The sequence below is a fragment of the Lynx rufus genome, unplaced genomic scaffold (genome assembly GCF_022079265.1).
Source record: "Lynx rufus isolate CCGP_SWC_20201006 ecotype Redwood Valley unplaced genomic scaffold, mLynRuf1.p SCAF_11, whole genome shotgun sequence".
NCBI lineage: Eukaryota > Metazoa > Chordata > Mammalia > Carnivora > Felidae > Lynx > Lynx rufus.
The window spans coordinates 32879153-32898914 of NW_025814825.1; the positions used below are offsets into that span (position 1 = coordinate 32879153).

Genomic DNA, 19762 nt, shown 5'->3' on the forward strand with positions numbered 1-19762 from the left:
TCTGCCTCTTTTCTGTGTGACCACCATTCAGCCTTATTTATGATGTTCTGCTTCTGCACAATCTGCTATTGTAGTGATGAAAAAAGAGGGACAGGTTGCCTTTAATAAAAAGAGTAATTTTCTTATTGGGGAAGAAAAACAAAAAGCGTTAAGTGAATACATGTAATTACCTCTCTTCTTCTGATTTTTCTGCAGTTTTCTTAATTTAGTAAATTAAAATGCCAGTACTCAAATGATCCAATAGCAAAGCCTCCTCTTGTAATTCAGCAGTATAGTAGTGAATGGAACTCAGTTGTGATGACTTATGGGAAAAGTACTTTAAACTCTTTTACCCTTTTCGCAGATTCTTCTTGATTTGCCTGTAACAGTCATCCAAAAAAGCTAGAAGGGGAGAATATCATCTTGACCTATCAATTGCATCATAGGAATAGAAGCATCCCTCCTTCTCCTTAGGTTGTCAGGCCAGATCTAGTTCCCACAGTATCCTCATTTTAAATGTGCCCTCTCAGGCTGCCTGGGTGGCTCAGTTGGTTAAGCTACCGACTCTTGATTTTGCTTCAGGTCATGCTGTCATGGTTCATTAGATCGAGCCCTGCCTGGGGCTCTGCACTGACAGCATGGAGCCTGCTTGGATTCTCTCTCTTCCTCTCTCTCTGCCCCTCCCTATGCACATGCACACTTTCTCCCCCTCTCTCAAAATAAATAAACATTTAAAATAATAGTAAATAAATGTGCCCTCTCTCGTTGGAGCTGCTGTTCTTCAAAGGAGATGGGATGGTGAACTCTTCCCACCCGGTCCTTCGTGGCCTCTTCTCAGACCAGGATCCAGGCTACCAAAGCTGGCCACAGGGAGGCTGGCGGTGACATACACACACATTGCAGTGTGACTTGCCCAGGTCAGGCTAGCTTGCAGCACTGTCTCTAAGTATGTAAGCAGATAGCTTACCCCTTGAAGCCCTGTGTTTTCTCTTAAATCAGCACTCTAGAACCTCAGGTAAAATGGGAAAATATTAAAAAAAAATTTTTTTTAACGTTTATTTATTTTTGAGACAGAGAGAGACAGAGCATGAATGGGGGAGGGTCAGAGAGAGAGGGAGACACAGAATCCGAAGCAGGCTCCAGGCTCTGAGCTATCAGCCCAGAGCCCGACGCGGGGCTCGAACCCACGGACCACGAGATTGTGACCTTAGCTGAAGTCGGACGCCCAACCGACTGAGCCACCCAGGCGCCCCTTAAATATTTTTTATTTAAATGCCACTGGGACTATATGGTGTCTTTAAGTCAGAGGTGAGAGACTAAGTCTGCTCTTCAGCAAACAGGACAGAATGTGTTTATTTAATATTCTTTTTCTCTTTGTTGGTAGATTTTCTCCACTGTGACTTAGGAGAAAGATCAGATTATGATAAACTTTTAAATTAAAAAACAATTTTTTTTGTTTTTTGAGAGAGAGAGTGAGAGAGCACGTGCACATGAGCGGGGGAGGGACAGAGAGAGAAAGAGAGAGGGAGACACAGAATCCGAAGCAGGCTCCAGGCTCTGAGCTGTCAGCACAGAGCCCGACACGGGGCTTGAACCCAGGAGCCATGAGATCATGACCTGAGCCAAAGCCGGATACTTAGCCGACTGAACCACGCAGGTGCCCCATGATTATGGTAAACCTTTACAAAGAATGAAAGATAGTTTCTAACTCTCTGAGCTGTTGATGGTGGTGGTGTTGGTGGTGATGAAGATGATGAGACTACCACCATCTTTTGGTAGTTAAGCCACTGCATTCTACTCACTGCCTGGAAAATAGAAATCATAACATTAAAATGTTACACTAAAACAAGAGCTTATTGGAATTGTAAACATTATCAACCCTGGGACACAGAAGAATTTTAACTGCTATCCTCTGTACATATTCACAGATATATGCTCTAGGTCAGGAATTGGCAAACAACAGTCCCAAAGGCCAAATCTGGCTTGCTGCCTGTTTTTTTTTTTTTTTTTAAAGTTTATTTATTTATTTTGAGGGACACAGAGACAGCGTGAATGGGGCAGGGGCAGAGACAGGGAGAGATGGAAAATCCTAAGCAGGCTCCACGCTGTCAGCGCAGAGCCTGATGTGGGGCTCGAATTCACAGACCTCGAGATCATTACCTGAATCCAAACCAAGAGTCAGTCGCTTGACTGACAGAGCCACCCAGGTGCCCCTGCTGCTTGTTTCTTAAATAAAGTTTTATTAGAACATAGCTACAGCCATTCATTTGCATATTGTTTTTGGCAGCTTTTACCCTATACAGGCAGAGTGGCGTTACAACAGAAACTATGTAGTCCACAAAGCCTAAAATATCTGCCATCTTGTCCGTTGCAGATAAAATTTGCCAACCTCTGCTCTAGGTAATGCTTCCAAAGGGTCATTAGAGATTATGTAGCCCAAGTCTAGAGCAGTTTTATAGATGGGCAGATCAAGGCTCATGAAGTGATTTGCCAAGGGTCTTAACTATTTGCTGTGATTTACTTTTTCTTTTTAAAAAAACAAAGATTTTTTTCCCCTAACATTTTTTTATTGTGGCAAAATATACATAACACATTTTACCATTTTAACCATATTTAAGTGCACAGTTCAGTGGCATTAAATACATTCATATTGTTGTGTGGCCATCTCCATCATCCATCTGCAGAATTTTTTCTTTAAAAAAATTTTTTTTAATGTTTATTTATTTTTGAGACAGAGAGAGACAGAGCATGAATGGGGGAGGGTCAGAGAGAGAGGGAGACACAGAAGCCGAAGCAGGCTCCAGGCTCTGAGGTGTCAGCACAGAGCCCGACGCAGGGCTCGAACCCACGGACTGTGAGATCATGACCTGAGCTGAAGTCGGCCGCTTAACCGACTGAGCCACCCAGGCGCCCCCAAGCATCAGTAGTTTTTAACGTTTATTTATTTTTGAGACAGAGAGAGACAGAGCATGAATGGGGGAGGGTCAGAGAGAGAGGGAGACACAGAATCCGAAGCAGGCTCCAGGCTCTGAGGTGTCAGCACAGAGCCCGACGCGGGGCTCGAACCCACGGACCGTGAGATCATGACCTGAGCTGAAGTCGGACGCTTAATCAACTGAGCCACCCAGGCGCCCCTGCAGAACTTTTTCACCATCCTAAACTGCAACTCTGTCCCTATTAACCTAACTCTCCCCTCCCCTTCCCCCTAGTCCCTGGCAACCACCACAGTACTTTGTGTCTCTATGAATTTGACTACTCTAGATACTTCATATGAGTAGAATCATATAATAGTTGTCCGTTTGTGACTGGGTCATCTATAACTTTTTTTAATTGAAGGAAATGTGCTTTACAGAAACAAGAAAATTCTATCCTTACCCCTTACTTGACTTGGCCCAGGGTAAGCTGGCCAACCTTACTTCATGTCCCCAACTCTAAAATGGCACCTTTTAAGATCTATCTATGAAGAATTTGATACAATATCATTCATGGTATTAGTCAGTTACAGTAAAAAAGAAAGATCTTAAACTTTACAGTGGAATAGTCACAAATATTAATTTTACAGTTCAAGTATTTGCTTCCAGAATTTTGGTATAGGAGAACACAAGTGCATACTTAGAAAGTAACTTTGTGGGCATTGGAATCAGGGCCAAAGATGAAGGGTGGTAATTCAGGTCTTAGGAACCACTGCTGGGTAGGATCAGAGCATGCTTCTCTGGTGACTGTTTCAGAGTTTGCCAGATTCAGTGTCTCCCTATCCTAGACAGAGCTGTCTACACACAGGTCACATCTTGCCCTTTGTTCATCATCCTTTGTCTATTTACATAAAGTTACTCCAGATGAGGTAAACTATAATTGATTTTTAGTTTACTAACTGTCACATTTCAGTTCTGCCTCCCTAAGACTATATGCAGATCACTCAGTTGGAATTTTGAGTGTTCATAACACTCTTCAGACTTCTGTGCACATCCTATTTCTTGATTTCATCTTGAGTAATAGAAGCTGTGAGTTTCATATTTTACTCATTTGCCGCTTAGAGAGTAAGCTCATTTTAAAATTCTTCCAGGGCAAGGAAGGGCAACTGGCAGGAAAGTTAGGTGACTGAAAAGCAAATAAATTGTACAAGGCATTTGTTCAAAGTATTTGTTTGTCATCAGGCCTTAAATTCTGTCTTCTGTTTTACTGTTGTTTTGTCTAAATAGCAAGGAAGCATATAGATCTGAAATTCTTAAACTTAAGTCAGCATTTGCTTGCTTACTAAGTGCATTGCTTGAATTGTCTCCTATAATCCCCTTTAAAACTCCTAAAATGTGTGCTTTTATTATATCCATTTAAGTCATGGGAAAGCTGAGACACAGAATAGTTCTTTGCCCTATGACATATAGCCAGGAAGAGACCGTGCCAAAATTTGAACACTGGCACTCTTGAGTGCAAAGTCAGATTTCACTTATTTGCTTGTTCATTTGTCCATTCATTTATTCAACAAATATTTAAGGAGAGCCTGTTATGTGTTAGACTTGATTCAAGGGCTACAGCAGTCATGATAAAAAGCCTTGCTCTCATGGAGCTTATGCTGTTAACCACTTTGCTGTGAACCATCTTGCATTCTCCTTCATCATCTAGTCTAAGATGCTTAGATGCTGGTGCTTTTTTCAGCTTCTCATCAAGAAGATATCAGGAAGTTTTGGTAACTGGTAGAAGCTTTTCCAGTCAGCTAGAATAACCCATTTCAACAGACAGAAATTAAGAAACCATTGAAGACAAATGTATCATTTCTTTCTTCTTGAACTATCACAAGTTATCATGGCTTCTGAGACTGTTGTGGGGTTTATCACCCGGAAGGTAAAGAATTAAGAATATCTAATAGCTAATGTCCCCTTGCTTTAATTTAGGCCAATGTTCTCTTATCTTCCTGCATACCTGAACACAAAGTAATCGGCATCTTAGTCATTAATTCTGAATAGTTGAAGACGTTGTGAACATACCAATTTGCCTTTTGTTTTCAGGAGTGTTTTTGTTTTTGTTTTTGATCCAAGACAGAATTGTGTGAAGTACAAGAGAGAAGGTTGTTTTTGGTGGTTTGCTTTCCTCCTCTTGCAGTTAGGCTTTCCTTCCTCCTACTGGTTCCCCCACCTCCCAGCCAGCAAAGTGTTACAGTTAATATCCTGCTAAAGTGTTAAGTAATAACTAAAGCCTCCTGTCCTTCCCTGGCCTTTCTCCCTTCTACTAATCCTGGTGAGCTGGGAACCCATAGCTTAAGAGGTGGCTCATAAGAGCCTAACTGTGACCCCCTCCCCCTGGATATTTTGCATTTTAGTGGAAAACCTTAAATTTCTGCTACCCCTTCATTTGAGGGGAGTGAATAAAGATTTAACACATACCTCTGAGATGTTCACCTATACCAAATTATTAAACATTTGGGGATTTAGTTTTCTTTGTATGTCACTGAATTGCTTAGTGTGAAATATTTAGGGCTTCCCGTCTTGTTTTTAAACATTGGGTGGGAGAAATACTGAGTTGAGAGGAAGGAATACTTTGTGGCCATTGCGTGCCTTACTTTATGCTGTGTCCTAGATCCGTTGCTTTGCCTGAAGTGTCTCATTCATCCTACAAACATTCTTTGGATATATCTCAGCATCAGGACCTCTGCTGGGTGGGACAAGATTACTAGGTACTGTTCAGTGCTGGTGGCCCACAAGATTACCACTTATACCTTTCATGTTTATAGTCCTTTATGGTTTATAATTTAAAAAACATTTCTCACTTACCATCTCATTTAATCTTCTATATGCTCATTATAATAACACAGAAGTATATAAAGAAAATCTTCCCTGTAGACCAGTGATTAAGATGATAATATTAATCTTAGTTTTTATAGGAGGCAAATGAAGCCAAGGGACGTTAAGTGACTTGCCCTGACCGAAAATCAAGTTCTCTTATTAGGTCTAGTGTCCCTTCCTCCAAACCACAGCTACCTGTAAAATAAGGACTTTTTCAAATCATGTGCCTAGTCTCCTCTGGTATTTGAGTGTTTATATCACTAAATTTTCATATTGCATTTGCCCCATTTGAATTTCATATCTTTTTTTGGTAGGGCTTTTTTTCTAACTTTTCTATAATCATTCCTAACTTAGAATCATCTACATTCAGATTTGATGGAATATTCTTAGTTTCTGCATGTCAGTCACTTGTCCATTTATAATCCTCAGGGATTTAATCTGACCTCCCAAAATAACAGTTGTGGTTTTGTCATGATGTTTTAAAATATCCATAGCCCTGATGATTGGAGTAAATGCAGCTTTTCCTTATAGTCTGTACCTATTTTAGCTACATCTCTGTTCTTCCAGTATAAATGGAACTTGCTCTAGCCAACTGTTGAAATCGCAGTAAAGAAAATACAGCTAGTTTTTTCTGCCTCTCAAAAGAGGAAAAAAACAAGTTGTGTTGGTCTGTCTCTTTAGCATAGTGTATTTAAGGCACTTTAAAATATTTAGCTAGTTGCACTGTGTTTCACAGACTAATCTTGTCCCTATACCTAATGCTGTTTATTTGTACTCACTTTTAGCATATTGACTTAATTTCCCTTTTTTTTTTTTCTGGCTTTCTCATTTATTTTTCATATCCATAGCTTTTGGTATTTTGCCTTGCTGTATTTATTACTGGTAGAGTCATAAGCACGTAGGACTAGTTTCTTGACCTCCAATAGCAGTGCCTCTTTCAGCTGGAGTTTTTGTCATTTAACACCTTATTAATAAATTTGGTGTATTTGCTCCCTACTTGTTTCTTGTGGATAAGTCTCTGTTGCCTGTTGTGATTTCATTTAGTAGTCCTAGATGGCAGGGATTATGCCTAACATATCTTTGGAAAGGTCCCTCCTGGAAGAAACCAGAGAAAGAGTACACAGAATAGGTCTTAGAGTGCCTACAAATATTCAGCTTTCAGTCAGTGTTTATTTGAATGCTTACCATTTGCCATCCATAGTGCTAGTGAAGCACAGTCGAGCAATGGATCCAGAAGGGGGCTCAGCCACGTCAACCAGGTAACCCAAGACAGTGTGATATTAGACTTGAGAGAATAAGCTGAGTTGTCATGTAGGTACGCGGTGTATGTATATCATGGAAGTTCTTCAGCACCTTCAGGGTGTCTTGGAAAGTGGCCTTTGAGATTTCCCAATACCTAAAGGATAAACAAGGGCTGACCAGATTTAGCAAGAGTGGGGAGGGGTGAGGGAACTGGGACAGGATGCTCATTTGAAAGAAAGGAGACCCACCTCTGTAGTTCGAAGGTAAAAATGTTCATTAGGGCTACAGCCTAGACTTCAAGGGAGAGGCTGTAGAAGGAATGGGAATCTGGGATGGGTTTATTAAGTGTTTGGGTCGTTAGCCTAAGAAGAGAGTTGTGTTTTTTCTTTTTTTTTTTTTTTTTTTAACTGGGGAGCAACACGATCCAATTTGTAGTTAGAGAGTCCTCTGGTTATGCTGTGGAGAAGGGTTTGACAGACAAGAGCCATAGCTTTCTAAGAGTTCGTTGAAGTGATGGAAGGTAGACATGGTAGTAATCTCAACCAGGGTAAGTGGAAGGATTCAAAGGCATTTAGTAGAGAGAGTCCTTGACAATTATTGATCATAAGGGAGGGCTGCATTAACAGGAAAAGAGACGTGGTTGAGGGGGATTGGAAGTCCTTCAGTTCTGTTCCCCTCTCATTCCACTGTCACTGATTTTAGGTAATCATAGATTTTGAGCTGTAATATCCATGGTTATAAAATAAATACATTTTATTTTATATGTCCCATTTATTTTATTTTTATTATTTTTATTTATTATTTATTTTATTTTAAATGTCCCAAGGGGACATTCAATTTGAATATTTCCTAAAATCTCTGTAGGAAGACTTTTAGATTACAGAGGATAGTTTTATGTTAGAGATATTCTGTATAAAACGATTAAATAGCATACTTAGGTAGATAAAATAATTTACAATAATGAAAAAGCCATCTTATTTAATATCCCAGGGGAAATGTAAATAAAGTTCTAACCCGATTTTTTTTTTAATTTTTTTTTTCAATGTTTATTTATTTTTGGGACAGCGAGAGACAGAGCATGAACGGGGGAGGGGCAGAGAGAGAGGGAGACACAGAATCGGAAACAGGCTCCAGGCTCTGAGCCATCAGCCCAGAGCCTGACGCGGGGCTCGAACTCACGGACTGCGAGATCGTGACCTGGCTGAAGTCGGACACTTAACCGACTGCGCCACCCAGGCGCCCCGTAACCCGATTTTTAAACATTATGCTATTAAACGTCAGTTCATTGATAATAGATTTATTAGCCAAGGACAGAATGTGAACTTTTCAGTATAGAATTACTTATCCATTACCAGGCCTTGACTGAAATAAAAATCTAGACATAAAATATAAAGTAATGAAAACATTTGTCAGATATACAGGTACCTCCAAATAGTTCCAAGAGTTATCAGGAGCCATTTGTGGTTCCCTGGAAGAGTCTGGATCAATGATGAAATGAAGCAAGTTATTGCTTTGGGATGATGCTTCTTTGATAGGAGATCACCAGTGGCAGTTCCTCCTGCATGCCATATCGGCAGTAATTCCCCTCTCTCCCTTCATCCATTCTTCTCTCCCTTTGTTCCTTATTTTCTTGTAAGCTCATTTGTTTCTTACCAAACCTCCCCTAAAATCCTGGACTTAGGAAATTCCCTTTGAGAGATGTAAATGATATGGAACCGGTACCTTTGTTTAGGTGTTGGCTTTACCAAAAGCAGGTCTGTGATTATGAACTTGCCACTTCCCAGGATCTTGGTTTCTACGTTTGTAAAATGAGAAAGCTGAAGTAGATTAGTGATAAGGGGACTCTCAGCGATGATTCTTTTATCTGCCTTTTCTCCCCGAGTCCTGTATATCCAATTGCTTCCAGGCCTTTGTTTATTTGAGGGTCTCACTGGTACTTGAGATTTGTTATCAGAACACCTGCTCACATGGAAGCTTCTGTGGTTTGTTCCAACCCCATGTCAGAACCAAAGAACTAAGAGGTAAGTTACTGGCAAGTGTTCCCAGGGAAGAAAAGGAAACAGCCACTGAAAGTCCTATGTTTAGATGCTCAGAACCTACACGTAGGTCAGGAAACTTGTCTCTTTGTAACATTCTCTCTTACCATTTCTTTTGATACTAATTTTTTTAACCAGACAAATGTTTGAGGTTTTTTTCTTATTTTTTTCATATGTGCATTTTTTTTTCTTGGACTGGGAAAGGTGGGTGGTTGCTGAAGAAGGGAAAGGAGGCACCACCGAGCATTTTACTACATCTTGTGCTACCTCTGGGTACACAAGGCACAGATTTCCTTACCAAGGTTGTAATTCTTTGTTACCCCCAAGCCCACCATTTGTGGTTCTGATTGTGGCAATGCCACCTCTACATCCGTGTTCAAATACTGCTCTAGCATGTTCATCATCCCTCTTCCATTGCTAATAGAAGCCTTCCTAATATCCATCCTCAAGCTCATTTCCTCAGGGAATGCTGATTAACCCCACTTACTATTGACCACCAATCACATTTAAGCCCCCCTGGACCTTCAGTAAGTGGTATATATGTGTGTGTGTATATATATGTATATATACACACATATATGTATATACATATGCATACATATACAAGTGCATATACATATATGTATACATATACATATATGTGTGTATATGTGTGTGTGTGTGTGTATATATATACATTTTCCATTACATGTTTTACATGCACTTGAAATAGGACGACTTTTCACATATTCATCTGTTTTGTCTCTAGGATGAAAGATTTGAAAGTAATCCTTCCGCTCTAAAGTCATTTGACCAATGTACCCATTGTGATTGCTGTGACTTATTGAAGTTGATCCTAGCATGGAAATTGGCATATATATTTTAGGTTCTTATAAGGATGATAAAAATGTCATTGAAAGCTGTTTGAGAAAATGTATTGCTCCTGCTGTAATATTAACAGTGGTATTTTTTAAATGTTATGTCCACTCTACATAAGTTTTATGATAAATTGGATATTTTTAAAAGCTGTCTTTGTCTACTTGTTTGGTGTAATCACATTTGAAATAGATCTTTGAACACCTGTATGGTTGCTGGGTGGTTGTTGGGTTTGTTGGCCACTAGAACCATTTCCACAGTCTGTCCCTCTGGTGATAAGGAAGGTTAGTCCTGTCAACAGGAGATCAAACAAATAACTTTGCATTAATCGCCCCCCCCCAACTGTCAGTTCCCTAGCCCCCACTGCTGTCACTTCTGCAGAAGCAAAGATGATGTAATTGCAACACCTTTCCCTCTTATGCACAAATTGAAGCCACCTTTTGCTGATTACCTTTGGGATGTTCGCTTTGACTTTTGTTTTACTGGTGGAGACCACACGGATTTGCCTGCCACCGTAGGATTACTGGGTTGCAGTCTTCTAAGAAGCAAAGAACCAGGTCTAATTTAATGTTTAGCAAAAGAGTGGTTGTAGAAGAAATTTGTTAAATTTTTGGAATGCAGTAGAATAGGATTGAATGACTTTAAGGAATCCTTTAATGCATGGTTTTGAATACATTTTTGCAGTAAGTGGTCTCTTGCAGGTCTCAAAGCCACTACGAAGAGAACTGGGGTTTTTGTTTGTTTTGAACCTTGAAAATAGTAGTAACTCTTTACCTTTCTGCTAATACCCCCACCCCCACCGCGCTCCTTGCTCAGTTGTCCACGATCCCCACCCCACAGTAGTAAGTTCGTTAGTGATTTTTACATAAGGCGTAAATCAAGGAATGTCTTCGTCCCCTCTGCTGCGCAGGTGGGACTGGCTTGGGGAAGACGCAGTTGAGTAGACAGTTTCACAGGGTGACTCATTATCAGCACTGACCGTTGCTTTTAAACGCACCAGGGAAAATGTACCAGACATTGTTATGATGAAAACAACCGGGAGGGGTGGCGAGAAGAAGAACCGAGATGAAATTTGGCCAAGGCTGCGAGTCGCGCTGAAGCCAAGGAGGCCAGGGCGGGCGGCAGGCCGCAGCACCTGCGAGGAGCGCGGGCAGGCGGGCGTGGCCTGCGGGCGTGGCGCCGGGGGCGTGGCCGGGGGCGTGGCCGGCCGGCGGCGCCGGCGGTTGGAAGGGGGTGGAGTTGCCCTTGGAGGCGGCACCGGCTCTGGGCCCCGAGGCCCGCCGCGCCCTATCGGGCCCGAGCCGAGTGGCCCCGCGGAGCCGGCGCGCTCCCGCCTGCAGGGGGAGGGCGGACGGGGCGCGGGGACCGGCCAGGCCGCGGCGGGCGCTGTTTCTCTTTCACTTTCCTTCCCTCTGAGGCCGGCGCGCTGGCGGGCGAGGAGCGGCGGCGGCGGCGGCGGCGGCCGCGGGGTAGGTACCGGGCGGGCTTGAGAGCGGCCGAGGGGCCCCGGCCGCCCCCGCGCTCCCTGCCCAAGTTTGCGCCCGGGGCGGGAGCGGCACCTCCAGGCACCTGCCGCGGCCGGCCTCGCCTGGAGCCGGGAGTCTCTCGCAGCCGGGGGCGGGGTGTCCGGCCAGGGTCTGGGGGCTTCGGGGCCGCGTACTGGCCTCGGGCGCGGAGAGGGCGGCGAGCTGCCGTCGCTCGGCCCCGGAGAGGCGGCGCGTCTTCCCCGGCGCAGCCCCGGCCCGGCCCGAGCGGCGCGTCCTCCGGGCCCGGGCCCGCGCACCTGCCAGGCGGGCGGGGCGGACTTGTGCTTGGACCGCCCCGGGCCGTGCTGCCGGGTCCCGCCGGAGGACGCGGAAAAGTTCCCTTCCTCCCCGTCACTGCAAATACTTGCTTCCTTTAACCGTCGTGGTGACAGGACTCTGTGGCTCGGGTGGTATGAGATCGGGACCGTGCATTTCCTCTTTCAGAAGACTTTCTCTTAACTTTGGAGCTTCCTGGCAAACCTGTGGACAAGGCAAGGCCCTTAGTCCCAATGTGTACAGGAGAAGCCGAAACCCAGGCACGGATATTAAATGCCTTGCAGAAGGTAATAAAGGGCCACAGACCAGACCCCCCCCCCCGCCCCGGCCGGCTGTTATTTATGCTCCCTTTGTGTTACACCCTCGACACAGTTCTCCTGAGCGGTTAGGATGACACCCCCAGAACCTGTACCGTGCACATTCTCAATGGCGATGTGTCAATGGAGTGATGCCTTTTACCTCTCCCATTGCTTTATACTCACCTGTGAGTTAACCGCTAAGATAGGAGAAAAGTTCCTGTTCATAGGATTAACTTAGGAAATCAGTACCTTCCTTCATGCTGTTTTCTCCTAGAACACATTTGTTTGTTAGAAACCTTTAAAACTTTTTTTCCAGCAACTCCACGGACCAGCCAACTGTGCTAAACATTTCTGGAAAAAAAGTTAATGACCTTCAGTTCTTATTGTGTGCTAGCTTTATGTATATGGTCTTATTTAATCCTTACCACTCTAGGGCGCACGCACTCTTTTCATTAATAGTTTAAAAACTGAGATTTAGAGAGGATAAATAACATTGCCCAAGTTATACATTTACTAAATGTGACCAGTTTCTATCAAAGAATTTGCAGTCTAATAGAGGAGATAAAGAATGAATGGAACTATAAATTAAAAGAAAGATGTAATAGGAGAGTAGTAAGGGTTAAACCCGAGAAGAGAGTACACTGAGCATAACTTTGGAGAAGAGTTTCCAAGGATACAGGTAGGATTTAGAGGAGAGGAAGGGCTTGTTGGACAGTGGATATATAGAGCCTGCAAAATGGACTATGAGAGATCCTTTCACTTTGCCTGAAGAAAAGTGTTGAAGGGTATGCTAAGGTCAGCCTGTGAAGGTCTTGTATGGAAAGCTAAGGAATGTAAATATCTGTCTGTTTGTAAAGAGGGAACACTGACAGTCTTTGAAAAGAGGACCCGAATGTGATAGAATAAAATAAATCTGGTAGAATGTAAGATGGACTGCAGGTGGAGAGGTAATATTCAAATAGGGTGGCTATGGATGGAACGGAAAAGGACATCAACTTGATTTCACTGACTGGATGCAGGGTACAAAATGGAAATAGGAAGCATTTTGATAGGATAATGATTTCAATTTTGAATCTTGTAACTTGTATTGGTAAGGACTCCTAATAGAGAAGTCAAGCAGGTAGTTAAACTGCATTACTGAAGAGGTAAAGATATCAAAACTGGAGTTAACCGCTTTGGGTGTCACTTGTAGAATTGAGAGTTAAGGCTCCAGGATTGGATGAATTTGTCGTTTTCCTGAATGACACCATAGCAGGTTTACAAATTAATGTGACAGTGAATGAAGTGTTCTGTTCACCCATACACCCAATTTGGAGCATGTAACACTTGCTGCTAATATGTTATTAATACCGTATGAGGAATTTGACACTCTTTTTCTCTTATCTTTTTAAAATTACTGTGGAAACAGATATGGGAAAGCAGAACCACCAAAAGGAGTGATGACCAGCGATCTCATGATAAATCTGGGTGTTAGTTCTCATGCCTCAGGACATCCAGTTGGGAACTCCACTCCGGCTCCTGGGATCAGACTTCATCCACTTACTACCCCTCTTTGCCTGAACTACTAAAGCCAGTCCTAGCTAACCACGAATGGCTACCCAAAGGAAACACTTGGTGAAAGATTTCAATCCTTATATCACCTGCTACATCTGTAAAGGGTACCTGATCAAGCCAACTACAGTGACAGAATGCCTCCATACCTGTGAGTATTCTTTTTTGTCATTTATGCCTCAGAAGTTATGGGCTACACTTATTCTTTTAAAACCACCACATTTTGGGCACCTGGGTGGCTCAGTCGGTTAAGCGTCTGACTTCAGCTCAGGTCACGATCTCGCGGTCCGTGGGTTCGAGCCCCGCGTCGGGCTCTGGGCTGATGGCTCAGAGCCTGGAGCCTGCCTCCGATTCTGTGTCTCCCTCTCTCTCTGCCCCTCCCCCGTTCATGCTCTGTCTCTGTCTCAAAAATAAATAAATGTTAAAAAAAAAAAATTAAAAAAAAAAAATCACCACATTTTGTTTTTACCTAAATTTTAGCTTTCAAAACAATGAGTATTCCAAGAATTAACTTTGAATCTATTTTCAGGATTGAATTTGTCATTAAGATACCAGGGGCATGAAATTTTTCTTGTATTATTATGTAATAGTTGACTTTTTAATTTTCATGTTCTAAAAACCATAAACATGTTATTGGATATAGTTTTTTGAAAAGCGAACCATTTTAGCTTTTTGATTTAAAAAAATTATATTGCAGGAATTAATCTCACAGGTTTTGTTTGGGTATGCTTGCTTTAATTCTTTGGCTTTTTAAGACTTTATTGTATGGTTGACTTACAAAAAGCTGTAGATATTCAGTGTATGCAACTTGATGAGTTTAGAGATAAGTATATGCCCATGAAATCATTACCATAGGTCATAAACCTATCTGTTTCCTCTAAAAGTTTCCTCCCATGCTCTTGTTATTATTTTTTTGTGATATGACCACTGAATATAAAATCTATGCTCAGCAAATTTTAAGCATACAACACAGTAATATTAACTATAGGCTGTATGCCGTGCAGATCTCTAGGACTTCTTTGTCTTGTTGAACTGAAATTTTCTACCCTTTGACCAAAAAACCAGCAGCCTATGCATCACTTGGGAACTTATGAGAAATGCACATTAACAAGCCCCACTCCAGAATTACTGAATCAAAAGGTCTGGGAGTGGACCCAGCAATCTGTGTTCAATAAGCCCTCTAAGTGATTTGGAAGCATGATCAAGTTTGAAAACCTCTGTTCTAATATGGTCATGTCTATGGAACTCCTGTCAAGTTTCTTTCTCACCTGGCCTATCAGTAGAAGTTTCATTGTTCTAGCCACTTATGCCAGGATTCCACATACTTTTTGTGTTTCTGCCCATATGAAACTGTTTTCCTGTTTCAGTGAAAGTAATTCTAGTAAGTTCTAGTTTAATGCCTATTATGTGCACCAAATAGATACTTTATTTTATATTATATATATATATTTTTTATATATATTTTATATACTTGATTTCATTTTAGCTTTGCTTGAAACAGTCTGAGGTGGATATTGGGAAAGAGAGAGTATAGAGATTATCTTCATTTTGTGGGTGTGGAAACCTTGAGTTAAGTAACTTGCCCAGTGTCACAGCTAATGAGTGGTGAACCTTACTCAACTCCAAAGCTCATGCTCTAAGATCCTCCCTCTCACCTGTTCTCCTGCTACTGAACTGACATAATACTACACCAGGAGTTTCAGATAGGTACAAAATAGAGAATCACCTGGAAATGGTTAAAATGGCAAATTTTATGTAATATATAGTGTAGCACAATAAAAGCAAAATAGAATCATTCTAAGAAGCTGTTTAAAATACATACAGTCAGGGGCGCCTGGGTGGCTCAGTCGGTTGGGCGTCCGACTTCAGCCCGTGTCACGATCTCGCGGTGAGTTTGAGCCCCGCATTGGGCTCTGTGCTGACAGCTCGGAGCCTGGAGCCTGCTTCGGATTCTGTGTCTCCCTCTCTTTCTGCCCCTCCCCTACTCATGCTCTGTCTCCCTCTGTCTCAGAAATAAATAAACATTAAAAAAAATTAAAAATAAAATAAAATACATACGCTCAGATTCCCACCTGGAGCGATTTGGTGAATCAGTTGTGGTGAGGTCTGTGTATGTGTATTTTGGAAAACCTCTCCAAGTGATGGAGATATGTATTACCTTTGGGTATTACTGGCCTATGCTATTCAGTTAGCAATTAACTATGAACTGTCTTGAAATACTAATTTGCTGTTGCCCTGTATCATTACTTAACTTGAATAATTACTAGTTAAATGTCATCGAACAAATATTTATTGAATACCTATTGTGTGCCAGGCACTGTCCATTCTGGACACGGAGGATACCGCAGTGAACAGGATAGTCAAACATCTGGGCTCTCAAGAAGCTTAGATTCGAGTAGCTGAAACTAATAATAAATATGTGCCATGTAAGATAATGATAAATGCTATGAAGAGAAATAAAGAAGGGTTGTGGATAGGAGAGATGGGGTTATTTTATATACAGTGTCAGGGTTGGCCTCTTTGATACGATGACATTTGAACACAAACCTGAAGGAATTGAGCTCTGTGTATATATGGGAAGAGCATTCTAGATGGAGGGAAAAGCAAGTATAAGGCCTTGAGGTGGGAATGCCCTTGGCAGGTTTATGGAACAGCAATCAGAAGGCTATCACTGCATGTCAGCTGAAAGATTATAGGGCCTTCAACCAGGGTAATGAGGTATGCAATGGAGGCGGGGAAGAGTGGATTGTGGATGTATTTTGGAGGAAGAGCCAATAGGATGTGAATACTCTAGGGCAAGGACTCAATCTTCTACTTACATGTTTCCCACTACACCAAGCATGGTACCCGGACCTGGTCCACAGTCTGTTTTGTTTTACTTCTTCTAACATTTGTGCATTATTTTCATATTTGGATTTCTTCAGCAAAAACTGCCAAATCTGGGAGATAAGAAGAAAGCACAAATTCTCCAATTTCTGCCTTTCTAATGCAGATTTTATATCTGTTTTTCTGAAAGAAAATTTTCTCTGGGACATAATAAAATCCCAATTTTAAATTGAGATGGAAAACAAAAGATTCCAGAAGTATAAACAGTCATGTTATAAGCAAGGGCTATGTTTATGTTTGCAACAGCAGTTTAAAGTCTAAAGGGGTAAGTGACAGTTTAACTGCACAAGTCATTCTGGCCTGAAAAACTCCTTGGCCATCATCAAGCCCCTTTGCTGAAAGAGAATGTATGTGGCAGAAGTGGGATTAAAAGACAGTGGTAAATAAATCATAAATGTGGCCTTTATCATCAGCAGAGAATACCAAATAGTAGAGTAAATGATGGAGTCAGATACTCAACCCAGTGTTTCTGGAGAGCTGAGGATCCTCTAGTACTCATCTTTATTCACTTTCTGGTCCTTGGATTTCTGGGTACTATTTTGCTTGTATTTATATTGGAGCTTGTAGGCAAAAACTATCCCATTTGCAAAGTATCTTATTTGTAACGATAAGATAATACTGCAACTCAGCGTTTCTCAGTCATTGGTTGGGTCTTTGATCTTACCCAGTTCTCTTTTTTTTTAATAAGTTTTTTTTTAATATTTATGCATTTTTGAGACAGAGAAAGACAGAGCATGAACGGGGGAGGGTCAGAGAGAGGGAGACACAGAATCCGAAGCAGGCTCCAGGCTCCGAGCTGTCAGCACAGAGCCCGATGCGGGGCTCAAACCCATGAACCGTGATATCATGACCTGAGCCGAAGTCGGACGCTCAACTGACTGAGCCACCCAGGCGCCCTTACCCAGTTTTCTAATGTATAATATGGGTCAGATATAATGATGCTGTGATTTGAGATAGTATAAAATATAAAAGTAAGATGGCCAAATGGGACAGGAGGAAAGTGAGAAATGTTAAGTGACGCTGCAGTACATCATCGTATTTTTTATCTTGACTGATAGAATATAGAAAGAATATCTTATTAAAATAACCCTGTACAAAGACTGTGATTTTGTGATTCTTTAAGTAAAGCATGGGTAAAAAAAATAGTTCTTATTATGAAAATTCATGATATAAGATTCTGGTCTTACTTGAATTTTGAAAATTAAAATATATAAATGGAGCTTTACCGTTGATGAGTAAAACCAGACATGGAATCTGCCCTTCTGGACTTTCTGGTCAAATGAGGAAGGACAGAGTAATCAAGTTAAGAAATATATGAAATTTGGATGCTGATAAGTGCAGTGAAACTAATGAAACGGAATGATATAATAGCAGGTATGTGTCGGGATATTGCAGCAGAATGGCATGCAAGATAAGAAACTAGAGTGTTTTTTGAAATTCCTAAAGCCATAGGCCCTGGCCTTCTCAGGCAGACATGTGAGTAAGCTTGGGCCTGGCTGCGGTAGAAATGCATGCAGCAGGGCGGGAGGTGGGAATCATGCATGATGCTCCCCGCTGTCATATGGATACATGAAGTTACTTTTTTCCTTTGGGATACTCTGCAAATGCATTTCACCTCTTTGTCTCTCCTCCTCAGATCAGATAGGTTGATGCTCTCCCATTCTCCCAGTAAGTTCTGGAGCTAACACTGCCGGGCTTCCCTATTTATGTAGAAAGAAGGGCCAACAGAACCAGCATAAGTGACTGCAGCAGCCCTCGATGTTAGCACGCCAGCTGTGTGGAAGAAAGAGAAAGGGGCAAGCCAGTTAGAAGGATGTGGGAGGCAGAGGTGACAGGGCAGACTGTGTCCCAGGCTCTGGGCAAGGAATTGCCAAAACAAACAGACAAAGCTTACAAAAGCCCCCATTTTTAAGTAGGTTTGTACCTCACCTACTAACACCACTTCTCTAAAGCAGGCCAAGGACACTTGATAAAAAGATAAATTTTTTAAATTAGGTGGAAATTAACATACAAATGAGTTTTATCTTTGGTCACTTCATGCTAGATGAGCTAAATCCACATTAACCATGGTTGCAGATCTATGAGATCATTTTAATAACCCAAAACTTAAGGAAGTAAACGTCCCTCCAAATAATTATTGAATTATGTAAAATATTTAGTTGTCAGTCACTTTGCTAGCCACTGGAGTAGAGTGGTAAACAAAAAAAGATTGATTTAGAACTTAAACTCTATCAAGCAAACTTCTCATAAGCCAAGAAAAAAATTCTACGTGTGTATTTGGATCTTTTTCTTTTCCATGTGAGCTCACCTACTCTGGGACTTCAGCTGCATGTGCTGATGTCTCCCAATCTTTATTTCTGGCATAAACCTTTCTTCTGAGCTTCAAAATCCTCCTGGTGTCCACCTGGATGTCCTGAAGCCATCTGGAGCTCAGCATGTCTAAAAATGAGTGAATGGGATACTGATCTTCAGTTATTCCAGCAGGAAATAAGCTCCTCACTCGACTCTGTTTACCCTCCCTAACAGAATGGGGACCAAGTCCTGTCTGGTCTCTCTCTTTAATCCCTCTCACATCTGTCCCTTCACTGCCACCCCCCTGTGACTGTTCAGGCCCTCATTACTTCTGCCCAAAGTCTCTGCAACCCGCTTCTAACATGTGTCAAAGCATGATCATTTAAACAGTTTACTGTCTTCACTGCTCACTCATCAGCTGACCCAGAATTTCTTAGAGATACCCAGCTGCCTCGGGATAAATTGAAACTACTTAGCCGTGCCCACATCTTCCTCCCTCACTGCCTACTGCACATACATGCACATACTTGGTTCAGCAGTGTGCTCTGCTTTAGAATGCACTTCACCCATATGCCCAGTGAGCAGATGCACATCCTTTAAAACTCATCTCCTCCAAGATATGCCACCGACTTGCTACCATAGGTAGCTTTGGGTTACGTGTACCTTAGTGCCTGGTACTTAGGTGCTTGATAAAGGATTAAATGAATAAATAAATGGCCAATTTGTTGATTATTTTATTGTGTTTTTTCTTTCAGAGATTCATACGCAGTAATAGGTAGCTTGAAAGGCATGTAGGCAATGTCAATTAGGAATTACATATTTTGAAAAACGGTCTTCTACAATTTAGGGGGAAGCCTCGTGGGTCTTAGGGAGAGAGAGACACTGGATTGGGGACCAGAGATTGGCAGTTCTAGATTAAAGGATGCTCTGTCTCTTGCACCAGGATCCTCAGAAACTTTTTGAGGTTGCTTAGGGTGTATTTGCTTGTGGCTGTATAGGTTGTTGACTTAAAATTAAAGACTTCTCACTTCAACTAAGAACAA

General features: G+C 41.9%; 1 protein-coding gene across 4 annotated transcripts in view; it reads left to right on the plus strand.

Moving 5' to 3' along the window:
- Positions 1-19762, plus strand: part of PCGF5 (polycomb group ring finger 5) — a 124850-nt gene that overhangs the window by 40681 nt on the left and 64407 nt on the right. For 2 of the 4 annotated variants that reach the window (XM_047073163.1, XM_047073160.1), the window contains exon 2: positions 13399-13692. In XM_047073163.1, the coding sequence (XP_046929119.1) occupies positions 13581-13692 (112 nt within the window). In that variant the 5' untranslated portion in view covers positions 13399-13580. Of the gene's footprint in view, positions 1-11337; positions 11359-11888; positions 11979-13398; positions 13693-19762 lie in introns of those variants that run through there. The other 2 variants (XM_047073162.1, XM_047073161.1) reach the window with 2 other exon arrangements.